Source organism: Eutrigla gurnardus (assembly GCF_963514095.1).
Source record: "Eutrigla gurnardus genome assembly, chromosome: 5".
Lineage (NCBI taxonomy): Eukaryota > Metazoa > Chordata > Actinopteri > Perciformes > Triglidae > Eutrigla > Eutrigla gurnardus.
Genome location: NC_139919.1, coordinates 23,604,577 through 23,628,019, shown reverse-complemented (window position 1 = coordinate 23,628,019; position 23,443 = coordinate 23,604,577). Strand labels below are relative to the sequence as shown.

The following is a 23,443-nucleotide window of genomic DNA, read 5'->3' as shown; positions in this document are numbered from 1 at the left end:
TATACAAGACACACACACACACGACACACACGCGTCTCTCACATACATCCACCTTGCTCTGTGGCGGCTCCCTCAGGTCAACTTATTGAGAAGATGATGAGAACCGACAGACATCTGTCTTCACACCATAATATTGCCGTTTCCTTTCGAATGGAAAACACAAGTTGTGTATGTGTGTTTGACTGAGCGGACCTCCAGCCTCGGATGCATTCCTCCGCCCCGGCATCGAGCTCCGATGCTGGAACACGAAGAAGGCTGCAGCGAGGGATAGAACGGGTTTAAGACCCGGCGACAGATGGACGTCCGCAGATGGAGACGGACAGAGAGAGAAGCGTGGACGGGCAGGTGAAGTTGGAGGAAGGGCGGGTGGAGGAGACAGAAGGGTTGAGGGTGGAGACGATAAGGGAGTGAAGAGCGCAGACGTCAGGGAGCAGAGGGCATGAGGGGAGGTCTGGTGCAGGAAGAAGAGGAGGGGGAAAAAAGGATGGAGTGGCGGCACAGGAGGGGTGAGGGCAACCCACTTCAGACAGCATGAAGGAGAGAGCTGAGGGCAGCGCACTCCTACCTACTCTTCAAACACATTCCACAACACACGCCAGACATCACATTCAGTACACTGAGACTCCTGCACACATGACAAAAAACATCCACAGGGAGAACGGGAGCAACGGAATGGGAAATTAGTGAATGCACGATGCATGGAGGAATAAGAATCCATGTAATACTTACACAAGTTAAACCGAGGGTCTGCCTGTCCAAAAGCGTGAGAAGATCCTCGCACACGGTCCGCGTCCATGAATCATCTATTAAAAGCACTCACGTCCACGTTTTTCCTTTTTCGGCCCTTCAGAGATCCATTTGATGTCCCATCTGGAGGCGAGGGAGTGTTTACACGCAAACATCTGCTCACGCAGCACAAAGTACACAACTCCGACCAGGCAGCCGCGGCAACCGGGACATGTATGTTCATTAATACAGAGAAATGTAAACTGTGTTTTTCTATAGCAACGGACACGGAAAAAAAAAGTTGAGTCCTCCTTAAACTAATGTGTTTCTAATCCTCTATTAGAGCCTCATAAATGATAAACATATGGCAAAGATAAACACACACACACACACACACAGAACAACAAACAGAGAGAGTGAGAGTGGAAAGGTTGGTGACTGCCTGCGTGTGGCACACAGATATTTCCAAGATAGAATGGAGTGTGTGTGTGTGTGTGTGTGTGTGTGTGTGTGTGTGTGTTTGTTCTTATACTTCATGTGTCCATAGATAAACATGTTTCTTCAGGCTCTGCTGGAGCTGGCAGAGCTGGAACTAATGACACTCGTAATCACAGCGATAGGCATCGGAGAGTGACTGCACGCCAAACACACTCTGCAACTGCAACATGCCAGGCCACACAAAAGGTAATGGTTTGGGAACGACAAGGCAGTAGTCTGTCTCTGACTTCCAAACTGATGAAAAACATGTCACACAAACCTTCATTATTTAAAAATAGGCTAAATAATTTCCCTGAACAGCTTGGCACTGTAGTTTATAACCATTACTCAAACAGGAGCTAAATAGCATTTATTGGGGACTATTTCCTGGCGCAGATTAACACACATTTGATGCTAGCGGAATATTTGAACATCAATGAAACTTCAACTAAAAGTGATCAATTCATTGTTGGTTTTGGGATTTTATGCTGAAAAATTGGACAAATTAACGATAATGCCAGCCGTATCCATAAACTTGGGTATCGTGCAAAAGAAATCCACATCTGTTCCCTTTTTTCACATGTAGAAAATGTAAAAAAACCCTATTGATATCATGCAGCCACAACATTTTGTGAAGGAGCCTCGTTCCCCTTGATTTGCTCGACATTATTGATTCTGATGCACCACAACTGCCCGCTACATAAAGTCCAAACAGCGTTTATGAGCCCGATTTAACAATGAGACAATTCTTTCGGAGGCAATGGCCGATACAGTGGGGAAGATTCCTGAGGTTTCTGAGTGGAATTTGGGAAAAAGGGGGAAGTGTTGACACAGGACTTTATAACATTCGGGAGACCAAACCGCACTGACTGGTAATTCGATGTCTTTTTTCCATTGGCTATGTGTCTAAACAACGACAATGGAGACATGGTCCTGTCAGCACGGCAATTATTTACATAATCGTTTTTCTGTATTTTAACCATCTATTTAAATGCCAATTAATCTTCATCATCCTCTGCTTTTCCACTCCTTGCTCTCTGTTCATTAACGTCCTCCACTATTTATATGCGGTTGATTATAGCCAGTCACATCATTATGCATTCTGAAAAGTCACTGAAACTGAATCTCGCACAAAAAAGGCACCGAAGCTCCGAGCTTCCCAGTACAAGCAGCCTCGAGGGTCAGCGTGTGCGGAGGCGAAGGGGAGCACGGCAACACAAACCTTCCCGAGGGAAGCTAAGCATTCGGGGGCCACGTTGCAGGCGGGCGATGCTTGGCCACACACAGACTGAAGCCCACCACATCCCACCTAACCAGAACAATTATTCCCCATAAGTTTATTAGCAGTTGTGCAGTGAAAAAAAAAAGAAAAGAAAAGTGACTAAACTGGCTGAGGGGTTATCCAGTTTCAGAATCTGCCCTCCAAATCCTCCATGGCCCTTCCCAATGTAACGTAACCAGCTCTGCACTTTTTAGATCACTAGCTAGACAAGAATAGCTTGTGTGTGTGTGTGTTTCTGTGTGTGTGTGTGTGTGTGTGTGTGTGTGCTGACATCCATATGCATGCATGTTTAAGGCTATGGTCACATTCAAATATTCTTTTGTGTAAGAGGACTATAACAGTAAGCCCTACAATATGCCAAGCTCCTTCCGGCTGGCTTTGTTTTAGGGTTCTTAGCTGAGCCTCCGTCTGTCGTCTGCCCGTCTGTCTGTCCGTTTGCCTGAAAAGACCAGGTCCCATTTTGCAGAAGGTGACCGTGTCCTTGCCATCTTACCCCCCTCGGACATCTGGTGAGCGTTTGTGTGGACAGAAGGATTAGCATGCCTTCTCTCTATGTGACAGAAAAGAAGTTGGTGGGACAATAATGGCCGGTGGGTCCATGATCCAGCACCCCGATGCAGGGGGCCGGAGGGTGTTATGTTTTTAGGGAGGGGATGATGGGAATGTAAGTAACTCGGGATCACAGTCAACCTGACACCAGCATCACCGGACCGGCGGGACGACAACGGGCCAAAAGCATTCCACACTCCTCCAAACATGGCCTTCACTCCTCGGCTGCAAGACACGCCTGAGCTTTAGTGTTCCCAAAAAGTGATCTATGTGCCACAGCAAACATTTACTCCTTCCAGAGTACAAACTGGCCTTTTCTGGGTTGTCCATTTCGTGGGGAGGGGGTCCACTTAGCGGGAGCAGCCGATCAAGCAGCCCCCCCCTCACCAACGGTTTCTGATAAGAGCATGACGGATGCTAAACACCAGGCTGGAGTCTCCATGCGAAGGCCATAAATAACAGATAGACTTATCATGGAGAAAAATGACCACAACACGATTGCAAACATCGTCTGCTTCCACCCGCTGACTGCTTTGAAGTTTTTAACTATTAGATAATAAGAGTTAACAAAAGAGGGGCCAAAACATGTCAAAGGCCTAAATATTTCAGTTAATTACTCCAAAATAACATCTGTTGTTGATTTCATAGGCCCCACCACAAATTCAGTGACCAAAGCGGATCTCGATTTCCTGAGACATTTTTTAATTAGCCGGCTCGCAGACAAAACAGCCCTAATATAGAGTGAGAATTTTAATGAAAAACTAGAAATAGTTCCGCGTAAAGCCCCGAGCATGAGAGGTTACATGCCTTTTAAATGAAACAACCTCCATATAATGAGAGTCTATTTGCAACGGCAGGCATGGAAAACGTATTAGTCCATTTAGCTCGGCTGTTAGCGCGCAGCGTCGCTACAGGGTCACGGCGTTTACGCGGCAGACCTTCTCAAACTCTCCAAGGCCATTTGCTTACTCCCTTACGTCTCTCACTTATCTCTCACTCGTGCGCGCCCACACACACACACACACACACACACACACACACGCGTGCGACAAACACAGGTCATTGTGAAAGGGCATCCAGCATTCCTGGCATTCCCGATGGTGCCTGGCATCCTGGCCTCGGTCAGGGAAGATTTGCCAGATCCTCTGCACCGCACATATACAGGCTCAGAATGACCCACAACCACACATGAGCAGGCACTAACCAAACGCCGACCACGGGCTGATAGCTCACTCTAAGCATGGCGAGCAATGTCACCCAATTTGACCTCTTTCTCTCTGACAAGAAGAGATCCCGATCACAGTTTCTGCAGTGTCTTTGAATTCATGCAGCACTTCATTGTACATTCTGTACTTCTAATCTCAAAGTCACCAGGATGGCAATTTAGTATGTGTGGGTATAAGTTGAATTTTTAACATTTATAGCCACTTTAAAAATAGGAAAGGAGGAATAAGAAGTTTCAGACTCTATTTAAGTCCTAAAGAGCAGCAGTGTGAGGTGACGAAGGTCATTTTTGCACTCAAACTGGAATAGAAACATCATCCGGTTGATAAAATGATGAAGTGACGTCTTCAAAGTGCCCGTTTTGTCTGACAAACAGTCGAAAAGTCAAAGTATTTTAAGAATAAAGAAATGCTAACAACCAAGAAGCTGGAACAGAGGAATGTTTGGCCTTTTATTACTTTTATCATGTTATTTTTCTATATGGTTTCATCTCTCGTCTTTATTTATGACCACGGACTCTTGTTTCCTACACAAATACGTTTGATGAATTAAATACTGCTGAGCCAAGTAGCTTTTATAATTCAGCAAAAAAGGAGGAAGCAAACTGTTCTCCGAAGTTTTCCTCAAGAGCGGTTCAAAATGTGACCGTCCGTTTAATTCAGTAGAAAACAAGGCCGCAAGCAGCAGGAGTCTCATTGTAAGACAGGAAAGAGATCCCCTTATGGTCGACTCCAAAGTATATTTATCTTCTTCTGGTTTGGCAGGAGAAGCTCTCATTAACATAAATCAAATATACCATATATAGAGCTGGCTGAGCAAACACTGAATGAATTAGACTCACTGAGTGATGTGTTGGATTGAGAGGGAAAATATTTCTTGACCAGAAATTAGGGGGATGAGTTCTAAATTGAATTTGAAAGAGGGCTTTAAAAAGCACTTGGCGCTACGAGTTGGCATTGATATCCTTAAGGATGCACACACACACACACACACACACACACACACGCATGCATGCACACACACACGTCAGGAAGCAGCGTTGGTGAGGTGATGAGTTGCGATCGTCCCCCTCAGTGTGGGCATCTCCCTGTCCGCCGTCTAATGAATGCTACAGCGATGCCATCCATCCTCCACACCTGTCAGGGGTCACGACCCCCCTGATCCCTCCCAGGATTGGCCTCCTGGCTCTCCGGACCAGGTGCTTTCTTTTCACACCTCCGTCTGCCCATCACTCTTGTCAATCTATACATATACAGCTCTATCCATTGACGCATCAATTACCAGGCACCAGTCTCTCAGTCGACGTGACGATCCTTCGACTCGTCTCCGCTCTCTGGTCAGGATCATCATCTCCTTAAAGGCCAGGCTTTCCACCACACATGTGCCTTGCTGTCTGACAATAGCAGGAAACCAATACGCGGGGAGGTAAATTTAACACTGCTGCTCTGATCCCTGCAGCAAGTGGCTTCATTAAAAACTATCAGAGGAATTTGGAGAGGGCTACTTAGTGAGCTAATGGGCGAGTACATGTGTTTCTGGTGTCTCGGGTGACACATGAGGGGGTCTATGGGGGGGGTAGAGAGCCCGGGTTTTGGAGATTTGTGGACACCAAATACTACGGGGGGTAAATGAATAAAAGCCCTGGAGGAAATGAGTCAGGGAGAGACGCTTGTTAAGACATTAAGGTAAGCATGAGTCAGCGGATTGGTAAGCGAGTGGAAAAGAGAGAGTCCAGCTCTGCAAAAAGTCCGCAAATCATTCTTAGTGCTCCGTTTGAACTCTCTTACGGCCTCTACTGTTTGCACATGCGATACACACACACACACGATACTATACGATACCGAGAGAGAGCAGAGAGACATTGAGACGGTCATGAAATGATTGAAAAGATCAACTAAAAGGTCATTATATATGTTGTAATATATGAAGTGTGAACAAGAATGGGAGAGAGAACAAGAGGAGGAGAGAGAAAGAGGGAGGAGAAATGTGGAAGGAGAGATCACCTCAGGTCAGCTGACGCTTAACGGAGCATTGAGGCTCATGTTCTACAGTGGTCTGAGATTTTTACTGTCCCCCCACCGCCTCTCCAACACAGGGGAAGCAAATGGCCTCGACATCTGTATTCCTACTTGAAGAGAAGAGACTGAACAGAACAAAGGGCTTGATTAGAAATAAAAAAACAGCAAAGTGAACAGGCAGAGGAACTCAGCGTCCACTAATGAGAATCCCAGGCCTCAAAGGGGACTGGTTTGCAGGTGTGTGTGAAGTCAAATAATGTGCTGGCAACCTCATTACGGCATTATACTGTTACAGTCCTCCAAATTGGAAACATCTTGAGCGAATCACAGGACTATAGGAGACCAGAGCGCCAATCAAACGACAACCGAGTTCCTGTCGATTGTAAGTGACAGTGGTGGTTTTGGCGGAGCCCCGCTGTGCCCGTAACCCAGTCACACAAAGGGTTTGAGAACCGAGGTCCAAAGACATATTGGAGCTTTTAAAAGAAAGGTTTGAAATCAATTTAACCATCAATCTGAAGAATAAAAAAAAACTGAAAATCTGTCAAAAGTAGGAGTTTCTCATTCATTGTGGTTTAAAAAGCTCCGCGGGGGAGAAAGCGCATGAAGAAATTGCTCGGAGACGTGACGTCCAGTTAGGTTTGTGAAAGCAGATGTAAAGGAATGGAAAATGCAGGGTGTGTTGCGTTCACCCTTCGACATTGATCGACATTGCAGATGGATAAAACGGACAAAATAACACTATTATCAGGAATAAGAGTGACAGCTAGCTGCTCTGAGGCTGTGCATGGTCGTAATTACCAAGTTCTGAGTATTAGCATGCTAAAATGTGCTAATTAACACTAAATGTAAAGAACATCTGTCATCTTAAGGCACAGAAGACCCAACTGTTGTATCGCCAACGGCAAACTAACACGTACGTTCTGCGCCATCGTGAGAAGAAATAACTCTCAAGACCAGCAGGTGGCAGTAGTCTATATTCGTCATTCGTAAAAGGGAAACCAGTACTTTGGAATTGCATGCCATTGTTATCATACATTCATACATCTCTCTGTATTTAAATACACGTGAAGAATCCCAATACTTCCCCTGATCGACACACATGAAAGGATCTTATTAACGTCTCCCATGTTTGTGCATTGGAAGATGCACTGACGACAACCAGATGCTGTTCTTTTGGTCAAAGTCACCGATGCTTTCCCGGAGACGATTTCATTTTAAGTGTTTCCGAAGGGGAAAAAAGGTAGCGTCACAGCCGGCGCACATGGACAGCACTTGCAGGAAACATCTAAATCGGAGACAGGACCGTCAGGACTGTGTGAGTGTGTCAAAGAAACGCCAATGAAAAGCAGGATTTAACTCACGCTGAAGACTTCTTTTTTTTTTTTTTTATTCACATTAAAGAAGAGCCCTGTTTAGCCTGTCTGCCCTCCACCCCTCAGTGTTACCACATTACCACACCACATAGCACAAATGCGACACCGCAGTACACAAGACTAAAGAGCCCAATACCACACATACAATCACAACCAGCAGGAGAGAGAGAGAGAGGGGCATGGTGTGGCTCTCATGAGGCAGGCCGTTTACCCCCCCCCCCCCCCCCCCCCCCCCCAACACAATCGATGTTGAACATATAGGGTATCCAAACTATGTGAAGAGCCCAGTTGTGGAGGATGAAAAAAAAAAGGAGGGATAAATGATGGCTGGAATGAGGAGCAAGAGGACAGACAACAATAGTCTCATTCTGTGGCCCTCAATGGAGGAGAGGGAAGATGGGATCGGGATCTTTTCCTCTTTTTTCCTGCTCCTTTCTTTGCCTCCTGTTGGTGGGTTAATGCTCTCTGCTCAGTGTGTGTGTGTGTGTGTGTGTGTGTGTGTGTGTGTGTGTGTGTGTGTGTGTGTGTGTGTGTGTGTGTGTGTGTGTGTGTGTGTGGGACATGCTGGAGTACAGTCAAAGTCCTTGTGGATTTGCTGGGCTGCATCCAAAATCTGTGCGCTTCTGTCGATCCCGTATGGCTACATGGCTATATATGTGCATGAAATGTATTGCATGTATGCGATGGCATGCAAGCGATGCATTTGTGTACATATTCATATACCTGTTTGTACTGGGCCCCTGTGTTGGAACATGTTTGTTTGCTCTCTGTAACCAGGTTAGATGACCTCCTCGGGGTCTTTTTGTTTCATGCTGTATGGATCCAATAAGAATTCACCTAACTCGATTCCAACCTCGACATTAACACACAGTCGAGTCCGGTATCAGCGCCTCGGGTCAGATATTGGTCTGTAGGGCCGGGCCATAGTGTGTGTGTGTGTGTGTGTGTGTGTGTGTGTGTGTGTGTGTGTGTGTGACAGGCTAAGTGACTGATGATTGACAGTTGGCAGACCTGTAAACAGACCGAAAGACCGACAAGGAGACAGACGGACAACTTCAGGACCATTAAAGCCAGGTCATTTGATCCGTTTTTTTTGTGAAGGGCCATTTGACCCCCTGAGCGAACAGATCAGACCTGTCGTGGAACACTCAACACCCCCCCAACCCCCCAACCCCCTCCGGTTCTCCTGCTGCTCCCCACCGTTACCGCCTACCTCTTAAAGAGACCCGTTACCCCGATCCTCATTATTCGTTTCGTTTGTTGTGCATCCCACCCAGAACGATTTACATCCTAAACAGGACAACCAATCGTGCGAAACAAAATAACTTATAAACATAATCAATTACTGATTTCTCAGACACCTACTTTCAGGAGAAGAAGGCCGACAGGCAAAACAATAAAAGTTGTTCTTTATACGATAAACGTTGCAGGAGTCTCTTGGAGACATTTAGAAGGGAAAAAAAGGAGGAGGACTATGAAAAGTGATGAGGGAAATTTGGGATGAAAACACAACTGGCTTGCCAGTTAGATGCCAATCCCTTCCAAGAACGTATTCTTCATCATGTCAGATCTACCCATTCACCCCATCCACTGGTGTCAGAAGAGTGCCATGATGCTGATGGAGCTCCGATTCCCAGAGGGAGGAGGCGAGTGGTCTGAGGCCGGGTCGGGGGGGGGAGGGTGGGGTTGCACTTCTGGCATCCTGTTCTGGACACACTAAAAAGGACTTCTTTAGGGTTTAAAGCTTACTGCAGGAGAGCTTACGGGGCTCCACTCTTGCTAAAAGGTCAAGAGGTCGTGAGGATATGGGCTGAGGATTATTACTGGACACAAGAGGCTGAACAAACAACACCTGTGATGCTCTGTTGGCCCTCAGCAAAGATCTAAAGTGAACCAGAGATTCACTTCAGTTCATTTAGATCCCTAAACCCTGGGTTGTATTAATATCTAAAAGATAATATCTCGGTTCTGTAGCGTGTGATCGCGTCTCAACAGCGGTCTATTTACAGATATGAGTCTGGTTCAAGTGACAGGGTGTGGGGGGGGCAACGCCAGGCCAAAATAAATGTGAGCTGGCAACAACAGCTGTCTTTGTGTTGCCAAACACGGAGCTAAATATACGTGACAATCATTCCAAGACGTCACAGACGTGCCAGAGTTTCATATTTCTCCACCTTTTCCTCGCTTTTCTCCTCTCCATCTTCTTTCTCACTCATTTTAACACACTTCAGCAACATTACCCATAATGGCTTCACTCCACGATGCTGATTGAGGTCACAAAAGACAACAGGCACAGCTGCTTTGCACTATTTTCTGCTTTGTCTCGAGCCCGTTAAAAACAGGCAGACGCACAAATGGAAATTCACACACAAAAAAAAAAAAAAGCACACAGGCCCCAGCGGAGAGGCCTTACTTTGAAATGTTAGGTCTACTGTCATGTCTAGGACACGGCCCAGGGGAAAACATGAAAGGCAATCGGTCAGTTTAGAGGGGCTAGTATTAATGAACGTGGTCAAAGAGCAAGGGAGAAACAGAGGAGAGACATAGCATTACATGCTAAAGGCTGACCCCACTTTACTGAGGTCCTGCTGAGAGGAGGGGGGAGGAGGAGAGAAGATGGAGAAGAGGCAGTAAAGTTAGGAAACAGGAGGGAAGACGCCGCACAGAAGGAGAAAAACGACCTGAGGAAACTCCAAACACGAGGATATTGTTTGAAAAACAGAGAATAACGGATGGAGCGATATGCTGAATGGGGGGGGGGGGGCGATGAGCTAAAACAGGGGAAGAGATGTTAGGAGGTAAAACGTGGGGGACACGGGGGACGGGGAGAGCGAGGGCAGCGAGGGGTTTGGAGGAATGTGAGAGAGGCGGAGAAAAGGGGGTCAACTCAGGAAGGCTTCCAGCTGCGCTCCCTCCACTGTGATCTTATCTGGCCTGTTTGCTTGGGGTACACACAGCGCCTCCACACCCCTCAGATCTCCTGCAGCCACCCCCCCTCCGTCCATGTCGTACCTCAAAACAGGCAAAGAAGCCACGGAACGCCTCGCATTTCACCCGCATCGTCCACAAACACACGGAGACACGCGCAGGCATTCAGACATGCAGGGAGCAAAAAAAAGAGATCCTGGACAGGAAAGATAAACATCTTGGCACTTACGCTCCATTTACTGGTGTCTGTCTTTCCGATGGAGGAGGAAAGCCAATGAGCCAGTGTGAAAAACGCAGAGTTTAAAAGTTCAGACTTAATTAGACCAAATAACATCAGCTGCTCCGCACCGTGAATTGTCCCGTTTGTCTGATTTGATCAAAACGTCTGTCGCGATTAAAGCAATGGGAGAACAAACAGCGAGCCAGGAAAGACGTCTCGTAGACATCTGCTTGTTAAAAAAAGGCTCAGTAGGATTCCTGTTTTCTCCCATACGGAAGACCAGCACAATTAGGAGCAACATACCATCACAGATGTCTAATAACGTGTTAAGCAGCAGGTAACACGGAGCATCATTCAGGATTCCTGCGGTCAATCCGTTTGCGGTGGAAAAGCTTGGATCCCTCGCTGCCTTTCATAAAAGCATCCAACAAATCTACGTCCTCCTTTGTTAAAGACTCAGGAAAACAAAGTGCATCCATATGCCAGAAATTCAACTTCCCATCCCGACGCCTCCGACAAACAAAATCTTAATCATCCTCACTAATTTTCTCCCCTGGTAACTTTTTGTTTTTTGAGCCAATTCTCCCAGTTTGAACTACATCCGAGGAGTGCTTTGCAGCGGTGGTTTGGCTTCTGCTCAACAACATGTTTTATGAACAGCTTGATTCGGGTCAGGTCTCCTCATTGGCCCGCTGTGTGATACAAACTAGTTACCGATTTAAGGGGCCAATTTGAGCAGTTATAGCATGTATACACACACTCCTTTCAGTTTCAGCTCTGCTTTTAAAATCCTGAATCTTTGTTTGCAACGTAAAAGGAATCATATGGGGTTTAATGCAGAGAAGACAGCACTGTGTTGCAATAGCACGTTCACTTATAGACGAGATATAGCGCAATTTAAACTTCACACGCTTCTAAAGTTCCTGCTTTACCGTTGAGCAGAATCACATGGTGCTCTTTAGTCTAACTGACACCCCCTCCTTTTGCTGTCCCCCCCACTCGCTTTCTCCTTATCCCCGTCTTTGTCCTCGTTCCAAATCACACAATCAGAACCACATGAGTGGGAAACGTGAGAAAACACTCCAAGTAAATAAACAAGAGCCAAAGAAGAGGCCTGCTCGGTTCCAAAATGCAACCCTTGGTGCTCGGATTTAAGAACGGATTAAGACCAAATAAAAACTGTCACAGCACTATAAAAATGTGTGTATGGATGTGGATGTTTCTTGTGTGTGTGTGTATGAGTATTTGTTTTCCCCGCTGTCTTGTAAAAACCACAGCAGCGCTCTTGTTCCCGATGCGTGTCGTGGCTGCGGCTCCCGAACCGTTTCAATTATCGTGTAGCAGACACATGCTCAAGTGAAGACAGTCATTAGATCGCATTCGCACTCGTCCGACGCTTCAACGCCGCCAGGACCCGACCCATCTCAACCCCCCAAATGACGACATTTCATCAGACGTCCAGAACCACTGATCCGATTTGACAGATTTGTAAAGGAATTGTGAGAAAAAGAAAACAAAAAGAAATTGGAGGAAACATTTTTTTGGGGGGAGAAAAATGAGAGAAAAGCAGTATGGTGGACCTGATAGATTGTCCACATGTTCGACCCAGATATTCCATCTGTAACCAGAGCTGACTGGACATCTGTGATATTCTCTTCTGGGCTCCTAAAGTGTACTCAGGAATCATTGCAGTTTTAACCTGAGTGGAACAGCAAATAAGCAGATAAGAAGTCCCCGTAGAGGCGATGGAGACGGCTGTTGGATGGTATGCAGAAACGTAGGAACACACACACACACACACACACACACACACACACACACACACACACACACACACACACACACACACACACACACACACACACACACACACACACACACACACACACACACACACACACACACACACACACACACACACACACACACAGCAGAATTACAATGCCTGCGAGGTGAGCCGACATGCTGGCCCACACATACAGACACACTTTCTGCAATAAGAATGCACACGAGCTCAACAAACAGATGTAACGCTGACAAAAGCTTTCAACATGTGCAGTATATTTCGATATGGTAAGTTCCTCCGTTTCCTCCCCCCTCTCCCCCATCTGTGCCTCCATCTGGCAGTCGAGACACTGAGCGGCAGCAGCGACAACATTCTTGACGCAAACCGAGAGTTTTTTTTCGATTTTAAGGGCCGGCGAGTCGTGGTGTGTGTCCACCACTGTGCGCTCATTAACACGTGTTTAACACCCATTATCGCACGGCCACGGCAACCCTCGGCCACAGGCCCGCTGATAAACACTGGCACTGCTGGCACACGTTGAGCTATACGGACATGAACCTACACTCACAGGCTCCTCACCAGGCTTGGCCCATGATTGGATCCATTTAGACAGGGTCATTTTAGTGTAACATTATTGTAATTATATTCCGTTATCCACACCGCGCTGGGAAACGACTGAGGTTTTTCCTGACCTTCATTTGAGGGTTTTGCACCGAGGGTGAAATGACCCATCAACGGCTTTGGCAGGCCGGTCCTCTAACACACACACAGAGAGAAGCGGATAGTTTAACTGCAGCCCCTGCGGTCGGACGTTAAGCCGTAGATGTGTTGCATACGGCTGTAAACATGAAAGCACGACAACGGCACGTCTCGGCCGGTTAACTCTGCCGTTTGAGGTTTTAAACTTAATGTGCGTGAGCAGATTCCCCCCGCCTTGATTGAATCCCTGAAAACTGGCCGAGACGATAATTCATAGTTCCTTTCTATTAAAAACACGGAATGTATAATTATCGGGTTATCCTTTCAAATGTCTCATTTTGTACCGTTGTTATTTATAAAAGGCCTGTGGTTTGCTTGCACATTTTCTGTCTCAGCAAAAAAAAATAGAAAATAGCACTGCCAGTAATCTTGCCGTCACAGACGGCTGTGAAAGCAGGAATTCGGCTGGTTGGAGAGACACACCTGAGGGAGCGTCCATTAGCCCCGAGAATCTGCCTCTGCATCTCCTCATTGTCTGTTTACAGTACGTGTGATAACCGTTTCCACCCCCACCTCACTCCTGGCTGAACTTTGGGTTAATGTATACACGGAGCGAGCAGACTGACCCACTGGGAAGCTGCAGCCGGCCAACCAGATCCCAGACTGACATATACACTCAAATCATGTAGCGAGAGGCGAGGATGGAGAGGAGGAAACGGATAGAGAGACGGGTGTCGCATTTAAAAACAGGCAGAAATACGGGACAAAACAACACATTCAGGGAGAAAACAGGCCGACACATGTAAATGTACCCCCCCTCCTCCCCCATCGGGGTGTTAAGTTGTTGAGAGCGATCCTGCGAGCCACTCCGAAATGCCCTCACCTCCCTGTTATGACAGAATAACATGGACCAGTGATGCTGAGGGCTCGTTCAAAAGGTTTCAGGCTCACTTTTATGAGTTCAGCTCTCATTAAAGAAGTGCTGGGAGAGTGACGAGCCTGTCGAGGGGGGCTTTTACACTAAGCAGGAGCATGTTCGGCACAGTGAGACCATCTGGATCGCCGGTGCCCTCCTTCACACCTCCACCGCCCGCCTCCCCAGCGGCTCCCAAGGAAAGATACCCCTCGATTGCTCATTCCACTCCAGCTCTGGGAGGGATGGGGGGGGGTAACCTGACTCGGACTCCTTGTTCACGTCCAGAGATGCTATCAGTCCAATAAATCCAGGTGTGTTTGCGTGATGGTTAAACAGAGCTGTACTCGAAACGTGTTTCCGTGGATCCTTATCCACGCTGGACAATTTAACAGATGATGGGATTGAAATTAAAGCTTGTTTAGTGTGTTTTAGAGCGTTTAAGTGACACCATCATTGTTGTTTCAGAGCCTGGTTGTCCTGTAAACTAGATTATTAAACAGGTTAAGCTTCATACTAGAGAGAGATGGTCTGACCCGACGTCGCTGTCAGCCAGCCAGAGGCAACATGGTGGTGTTAAAGACCCCCCCCCCCCCTCCCCTCCCCCATTTAACAGGCTATTCACCTTGTCGCCTGCCACTTGTGATAATTAAAGAAAACATTATAATAGTTTCCACATTTGGCAGCAGCTTGGTAGACGACTCCTACTTGCTCTCCACCAGACATTAGTGGCTCTGGCTGAAAACATACCGATAGTGATTATTTTAGACGGTCAGGAAATCTATTATAACCTTATCATACTTCATTTTAGTTGAAGTTTATCAGCAAAATCTTAAAATATAGCTTCCAGCTACAAGTATTTAATCAAAGTTTCAGACGTGTTCCCTTAAAATCGAAGCAAACTCATTTTATTGTAACTCATGAGCTAAATTTGACTTTACTCCTACATGGATGCTACCTTATATTTTCACTTTTCAAGTGACGTATCAAATGTTAAAGATTATTTTGATTAAATCTGTTGCATTATGCTCTGACATTATATCCTGCCCGTAACCTCCTCCTGGAAAAGAACATCCTTGAAAACAAACATATGTATAATACCGTCATTTTTAAATAGTTGCTATATAGAAAAAGCACTTCTCTTGAACCTTTCAAATATCATCTTTTAAGATAACAAACTCTCTTGCTCCAGGAACAGCAGGAATGATTCTGCGGCGATGCTCTAAAATCAATTCAAGACTGAAGACATGAATCATGCCCCTGTGGTCGAACACGTCGCTTGATGCTTTTGATGAACGCCGGATTGCTGAAAACAACTGATGCTTTGAAACTTTGGGCATCGGACAAAGCATTATTGTGTCGAAAGCAGCAAATCAGATGTTTTTCTAATTCCAGTTCTACTTTGGTGCCATGTGTTAAATAATTCATACATCTCATTTTGGACTAAACCTCAAATGTCCTCTTGTAAAATTGTAAATATCAAGTTAGAAAAACTTCATTAAATCCAATATTGTTGTCTTAAAGGAGTCATCACCTGGTTTTATACGTATCCAGCCCCCCTTGGATCGCTTTGGATCAATTCGTAAAACTTATTAGAAAAAAAAAAATTTTTTTAATCAAACATTGAGCTTGTTCTGACCCTTTTTCGTACCGCGATTTTATCACGCGAGATTACGCGCGAGGTTTTGACTGGTCCGGATGTGCATTGTATAATATGTAATGAGGCGCGCGTTGATTCGCCGCATGAAGGACAGAGCCGGGGGGGCTTGCCTGCATGCAGACTCCAAAACATAATGGCGGCGCTTCGGCGATTTCAGGTAGCGGACGGGGCGGGGTTGGGTGGTGAAAGAGGGGTGGGCTTATGCAAGTAGCCGCCACGGTGACGTCACCGAAGGCGCAGAATCAAAATCTCGTGCTTTAGGAATGCACACCCTTGTGTGCTATTCCTGTTCGGAAAAAGAGCAGAAGCGAAAAAACGGCGCCACTTTCAAACTCCAGCCTTTCAGGCAAGTTTCAACTGAGGTCAAACACAGATATGCATGTTTTAACAAGAGAAATTGCGATTTCCAGGTGATGACTCCTTTAAAGGATCCTTGTTAGATTTTTGGGAATCTATTAGCAGAAATGGAATCAAATATTCCTAACTATGTTTTGATTTGTGTTTCCATGAGTTTAGAATGAGCCCAGCAAAGAATCCGCCATGTTCCTACAGAAGCCCACAAACAATGTAAGTGTAAGTAAGACGAGCAGCTTGTCGCTCACAGGAGAAAAGTCCTGGTCCACCTTAAAAGGTCAGCCCACCTTAATAGCGCCTGAGTCCGAGAAGTCACAGTTGTTGCTAACTTTGGGGCTAACTGCTTATACTTTAACTATCAGTTGGTAGGGGTGGGCGATACTTCAAATTGTGATTTTTTCATATGAAATAAAGTAATACTGAGAATTTCCAATATCGATACTGATATTTGTTTATTATTGAAAGTGGCTTAAATCATTCTCTATTTTGTATCCTTGCACCGCTATAAAGTGCAGGAGAAAACCATTTGCTTCTCTACTTTCTCCGAAAAAAGACAATGATGGCGTTTGGCAGCCAAGAGGTGACCACCTACAACCCGATGCTTAAATGTGAACACATGGACATGAAATCCCTTAAATGAGTTACAATCCGTGTCTCCTCCTTTTATCCGCTCCACATCACTTCTGCTTTGAATAACTTCACAGATAATATGATGTTATGACACTTTATAATTGCATCCAGCGACGTTTTCTATGAATAGGCGTTGTATCCACCATCGCAGGTCGCCGGAGCCACTCTTGGCTTGTTGTGTGTGTTCTGCACGTCTCCGGCCTCACTACCTGGCAGCCGGCCCTGTGTGCTCCTCTCTGTGCTCCTGAGGTCCTTGTGGGCCTTGGTGCGCTGCAGATTGGCCCATTCTGTGTCCGGCAGTTTATTTTTCAAAAAGGGAAGAATGTCGGCGCTGCTATTAAACACTGTGGTTTCACAAAGCTAACTTTAATAAGAAGGCTGATGAGAGACAGAGAGGGGAGGGGGATGTGGTTTAAGTGTGGGTCAGTAGTGTGTGTGTGTGTGAGTACAAATACACACCTGGAGCCAGCTGCAACAGCTGTTCTAAAGTTCAAATTGAGCCTAGTTGTAATACAAGTCAATTAAAAACCGGTTGAAAGCCTGGAGCCTTCATTACCCAGAATGCAACTTGTCCACGCACAGGTTGTTCAGAGATTCGGGTGTGTCATGCTAGTAGCGGCTAATGGTGGTTAAAAAGACCTGGCAGGTGATTGGATGAACCAGCTGTCAATCAAACTCCAAGTTGGGAGAAAAGCAAAGAGACATCGTGAGCATCCAGCTGGTAATAGAGATCTGGTACGCTCCACACCACCACATTTTTTTTACACGTTCAAACCTGCAGTCTTCAGTCTTCCGGACAGATGGAGCCTCACGTGACGTCACTTGAGGCAACGCACTGGATAACAAGATTAGCTTGCCTGATAAATTGCCTCGAGTGCAAAGATTATCTCACTTACTTGGAAATATCCATTTCCCCCGTTTTTCTGTGGAGCCTTTGACTTCAAGACGCCTCCAAACTAAATATCTCCAACTATTCAAGAGGCAGCATTCCCCTCGTCTTCTACAAATAAACTGAGCACTCCGGAGCCTTCCAACATCCCCCTCCCCAATGAGAATAAGATAGAGTCGAAATCAAAATGACCCCAACGGGGACCAGAGGGCATAACAGACACGAGGAGGATAAAAGTAACCTGAGGACACGCCGCTCACACATCTGTGCATTAGAGCTGCTGTCCATATGGAGATGGGATCTCCATGGAGCTGAATACAAAGCTGGCTGCAAGGAAAGAAGGATGAAGAGGGGGGGGAGGATGAGGCGGCTTCCTTCCGAACAAAGTCCATCATACAGCAAGTCGGACGAATAAAGTAACCATCAACATTTCATAGGCAGCAGCTTAAAGACTCAATCCCAATATTGAATGTAATAATCTATTTAAAACATTACTATTCCTTGTTTTCTTACTACAGACCAACTCCAATGGAGGGAAACTGTGTTTGTGACACTCAACAAGGATTGAAAATATTCCGTTTTTTTTATTTTTTTTATTGTAATATTTTCTAAGCTGTTTGAGATCTGCATCATAATGTAAAAATCCACCTGGGATATCTGGCACAGGAAATACTCTTCATAACTGACTTTGTACGTGTACACACACACACACACACACACACACACACACACACACACACACACACACACACACACACACACACACACACACACACACACACACACACACACACACACACACACACACACACACACACACACACACACACACACACACACTTTAATACTTGGGGGAATAGAAACTGCGTACAGCCCACAGCTATAGCGGAACCAATCTAAAACTAGATCACCTATGAAAACAAATTTCCTGCCTTTTATTATTTTTTATAATGGTCATTAATAGAACTTATACGGCTGGTGGATTCGACCTGTAGCAATCGAGGGTATAGGTAGCTGCAAGCTTCCTGTCTGATTTATTATGGCTTTTAAAACAAAATGCAGCCCTGGGTGTTGGCCCCCATCCTGGGTCTCCCTAAAGCCGCCCCCCCCCACCCCTCCCGTCTCCTCCTCCAGGTGGGGGAGCAGGAAGCTGGACGGGGAGAGACCACAGCCTCCCCAGACAGCGGACGGGCTCCACAGAAGACGTTACGCTGACTGACAGTGGGAGTAGAAGAGTAATCCACCACATATGGGAGGGCTTTAGAGCAGCAAAACAACTAATAACCTGTACACCAAGAAGACACGACTTCATGTACACTTTGAACCCCGCCGTGAGCACGCCCTCTCACTTACATAAACACACACACACACATACAGGTATATGGGGGGCCTGTGTTCCCAGTCAGTGCGTTGATGGGCTCTTATCTGATGGAAAAAGATCCGACGGCACAGCCAGGGGTCTGACCTCCCGCCCTCATATACACGAACGCCAGAGGCTTAGATGCCCTTTAACTGACTGAAGGAGCCCCGTCCCGACTAGGACTTGAAACACAAACCACAGACCTGAGGACACGCAACAGTGTTTATAAACTGTCAACAATCATAGCAACCAGGAAGGTGATATGCTTTATGTACTGATCAATGAACCAAATCTCAGGCAGGGTTGGATTCATTGATTGTACCATTGAAGAACGCCAGATTCCCGTGTTGCTTCAGCACCCTCTCCTGCTGCACAGTCTCCACTGACTGCATAACACTAATGGGTGGGTGTATCTGGCTGACATTTCATTCTGGGCCCGTGCCCAGGAGTGGGCCGGGTCCGACTGTGTGCCCCCCGGCTGGTATCAGACCTGTTAAACAGCCTATTTTTTTAATGCGAACTGCAGAGATGACAATGCACTCCCCCCCCCCCCCCCCCCTACACACATAGGACATACGGCTCCCACATGGTTCTAATTAGCCACGGCACCATAAAGGTGTTGTGTCCATGTGTAAGCGGTGAATGTGTGTGTGTAGGGCTTGTGTGCGAGCATGTGTCGTGTGTGTCTGTTTCGGGGGGAACGGGCGGGTGTTAATTGCAAACACCTGAAGCTTGTAAGCAGAGTTGGACTCCGGTGATAGAGTTTGCCTAAGCCTTAACGACTGCTGGCTGTGTCGTTTCTGTGAGCATAAAAGTGTCACAGCGTTGTATATCCGCAGATAAACGTCCCGTAGCGTCCGACACCATTTATAGGCAAGCGTCTCTGCTACTCCAGAGGACCTTCAAAAAATATGTTTTTCAGAAGTCATGCAGACAAAAGTGCCAATGACAGATTCAACATCATTCCCAGTGCTGCTGCCGTGTGCTGCCCCCTGTTGGGCCCCCGTGTCCGTGCACGCTGAAAGGTGAGCGGCCCCTGAGGCGGCGAGGGCATAGCTCTCATGGCAGAAATGCCACTCGCGCTGCGTGGCAGTGTGTCTCTCGAACACATCCAGGCAGAAAATACCTTGGCCTGTGATGGTGGTGGTGGCGAGGGACTCGAGTTTCAGATGGGGAGAGCTGGTGCTAAAGGGAGAGGAGCTCTCTCCTTACAGTGTCGTGTTGAGAGAGGTGCCGCTGTCGGCTCCTCAAAGGCTCCGGGTACAGAATCTCAGACTCTCACACACACAAAACCACACGTATGTGAGACCGGGACCAGCGCGTTCACTCACAGGGACACAGATGGGATGCATGGACAGCTCACACAAATGTACACAAAATCATTTTTTAACATGAGTCACGTATACAAACACATGCACACTCCCAGCTCATGTGGCTTCTCGAGCACAAAAGGTAAAATCTAAGTTTATCGGCTGAGAAACCATCTTTAGAAATAAACACATTTTATGGTGACAAGTTAACAAGCCTGTATTGAGCAATCATGGGGGGAATGGTTGGGACGTGAAAAATAAAAAAAAGTATGTTCACAGGAATCGGGTTTGCTAAAAAAAAAAAAAAAGCCGCAATAAACAAAATAGCCTTTTGTTTCACCGCCCCCTCCTCCCAGAGAAAAAGACACCATATTTAAAGACCAGAAACTGTAAAGAGAGAACTTTAAATAGACTTCTGAATACTTGCGGAGGGATTGTGTTTCGGTGCCAAAACCGCTTGATTGCACAGCAGTTCAGCAAAATTGACGGGAAAATGGGATGCAACATCTGACACAATAATATGATCTAATGGATAAAATACTTTCAAATGCATGAGTGTATCCAGTAAGGGCAGCACAGGCTTTTTGTAACAAGGTACCTCTCATTACAATTCTACTGAGTCATGCTGAGTAGAAATGCATTGCCTGGATTAAAGGGGGAATACTGCAAGGAGCCACCAACTTGCATTGACGGTACGAGTTGCCTTTGGCTCTGCTGAATGCAAACAGCAAACACTTCGAAAGCGGAGCACCGACTTTTGCGAAGCAGCCAGGCAGAGCCGGCGAGCTAACTTGGCAGACATCAGACTGGAACACAGAATGTGTTGAAAGCGGGCCAGAAATTCCACTTGTGAACGCTTTCACCTGTTCTTGTTGTTGCAGAGCTATTCACACCCCGAGACAAAAGAGAAGGAAGAGCCCGAGAGAGAAATTCCCCAAATGTGCAGATAAGCATCTTAAAAACGTCCAACCCCTGCTGTACCTTCTGGATACAAAACTTTAGAGGAGGAAAATAAGTGCAAGCAGATACTCAGTGATAATGGTAAAAAAAAAAGCTGCATTTTTCAAAACGGAAATGTCATGAAGACCATCTGCAAGCCAGGGAATTCAGCAACAAACCCAGCATTTAAATGAAATAGCCCTTTGACTTTGTCAATAAATGTGGACACATCACATCAAACATAGCAGCAGCTTTACCCCAAATAAAAGAGAAACCATCTTCTCTGTGTGTTACGTGATGTGGATCACACACTGTCCTCCACCCGTGGAACTATCAGCCCTGAAACGAACACCGCCAGACAAACGTGGCCAATCTTGGCACACGGCTGCTCCATCCATTACAGAGAGCATCCCCCACTGACAGGGGGCTGCGAGGCTCGGGGCTGGACGTCCCGACCCCGCTGATCTGCAGAGTGTAGAGCCCCGCTGTCAAGAGTGTTGGCCCTACAACGGCTTAGGGGCCCCCGCAATCCTCCACACGCACACATGCACAGAGCATCGTCGGCATACAGACGATCGGGTTTCACAAGCAGCCATCCAACTTTTGCATGATAGGGAGCATGATTGCTGATGTCTTGTGTGTTCTGCAGTAATACCACAAAGAGCAGAGACGTACCTGGAGGACAGGAGCACTCTTGGCCGACGTCCCTAGTCGTCCGCAGCTTTGGCATCAGCACCACCACTTTCTGCAGAACAGAACACAAGATAAACATCCTGAACAGGAATGCATTCTCAATGTGGAAATCATCAAATCTGATGATTAAATAAGACTAAAATATATATATATCACAATGCCAATAACAATTATGAGATCACAATCTTCCTCCCATTACGTAGAGCTCAAGGAGCTTCCTCCATGTGATGGCACTATGGGTTGCTTTCTCATCAGTGGTTATGTCACCCTGTAAAGAGCTTTTATTGCAAACTAATTGGCCAGCTGCATGCAAGGTTGATCCCCACGGCCATGCATTAATACGGGACTGATTTTAGGGGGAATAATTAGGGTGCAATTGGCAAACTGTGCCAAGTCTGCCTTTGTCAGACTCACTGCATCTGTTCCCTTTGCTATTACGCACATTTTACGCACAGAGCGTGCAGCGTGTCTGAGGATGACAAACATCAAATATGCATTAATCAACGACAACAGACGGGTGTACCTCTTGCACGAGTCTCCCTATTGAGGTGCTCAGCTCTGGAATTAGGGTCCCATCCTCGTTTAGACAGGCTCTGCGCGGCTCTGGGTGGAAGATGGACGCTTTGTCCACCTCCGTCTGCAGGCGGTTCTCCAGCTGGTACGTCTTCAGGCTCATCAGGAGACACACGGCGATGGAGCTCAGGGACATCAGCAAGCACAGAGCGATGGGGAAACTCGGGAGCCACCGTTGGACCGCGGACTTGGGCGCACACCGGCACACAGGCTTACTTTCCCCGCTGGAGTCGCCGGCTGTATCCATGCTGAAATCCTGCTGCAAAAGTCCTCCCGGTGAACGGAAAATAGGCGAAAAATGCCTTATTCTGTCGGTAGTCACGCTTCCGTATTAGATAAACAGCGCACAGCACTTTTAACTCCACTGGGCTCGGGGTTCAAAGCGCACACTTAAGTGAGTCTTGGAACGAGAGGCAGCAGCAGTGCACGCCGGGTTTACGCCAGACACAGATGGGAGCGATCTGGATGCCAACCAGAGGCGCCTTCTGACTCTGCAGGTCGTTGTTTCCTGTTGGGGAGTTTCCTACACGGATGAGCAAGTGCAACTACCAATGGGCCTCAATTGTTTGACTGGCTAAAAAAGTTGCACGTTTAGTCTCGTTGAGATGCGCCCGCCCTGTTGACCACGTGGGAGGCTGCAGATTGACAGCTGCCCCTGAGTGACACCGTGAGGGGTTTGGCTCGGCATCTCGGCACTTTATGGGACAGACGCTGCAGCTCCGATTTCCAAAATCACTGAAATCAACTGTCAGACTATTGTGTCTTGTTAATGTAGAAGCTGCTGAATAGTTTATTATGAGACTTGGAAATAGATGTCCGCTTAAATGCTCCTTATAA

The 23,443-nt window shown here is 46.6% G+C and overlaps 2 protein-coding genes across 2 annotated transcripts in view; both read right to left on the bottom strand.

Moving 5' to 3' along the window:
* col23a1a (collagen type XXIII alpha 1 chain a) overlaps positions 1 to 23,118 on the bottom strand; it is a 104,855-nt gene extending 81,737 nt beyond the window's left edge. Inside the window, exons 1-2 of the mRNA XM_084009075.1 lie at positions 22,557 to 23,118; positions 22,016 to 22,085 (exon numbers count right to left, since the gene is read on the bottom strand). Coding sequence (XP_083865201.1) covers positions 22,016 to 22,085; positions 22,557 to 22,853 — 367 coding nt within the window. The 5' untranslated portion in view covers positions 22,854 to 23,118. The remainder of the gene's footprint in view (positions 1 to 22,015; positions 22,086 to 22,556) is intronic.
* The window catches only part of LOC311013133 (ras-GEF domain-containing family member 1C-like), a 102,740-nt gene that overhangs the window by 52,079 nt on the left and 27,218 nt on the right, over positions 1 to 23,443 (bottom strand). The gene's annotated exons all lie outside the window — the stretch shown is intronic.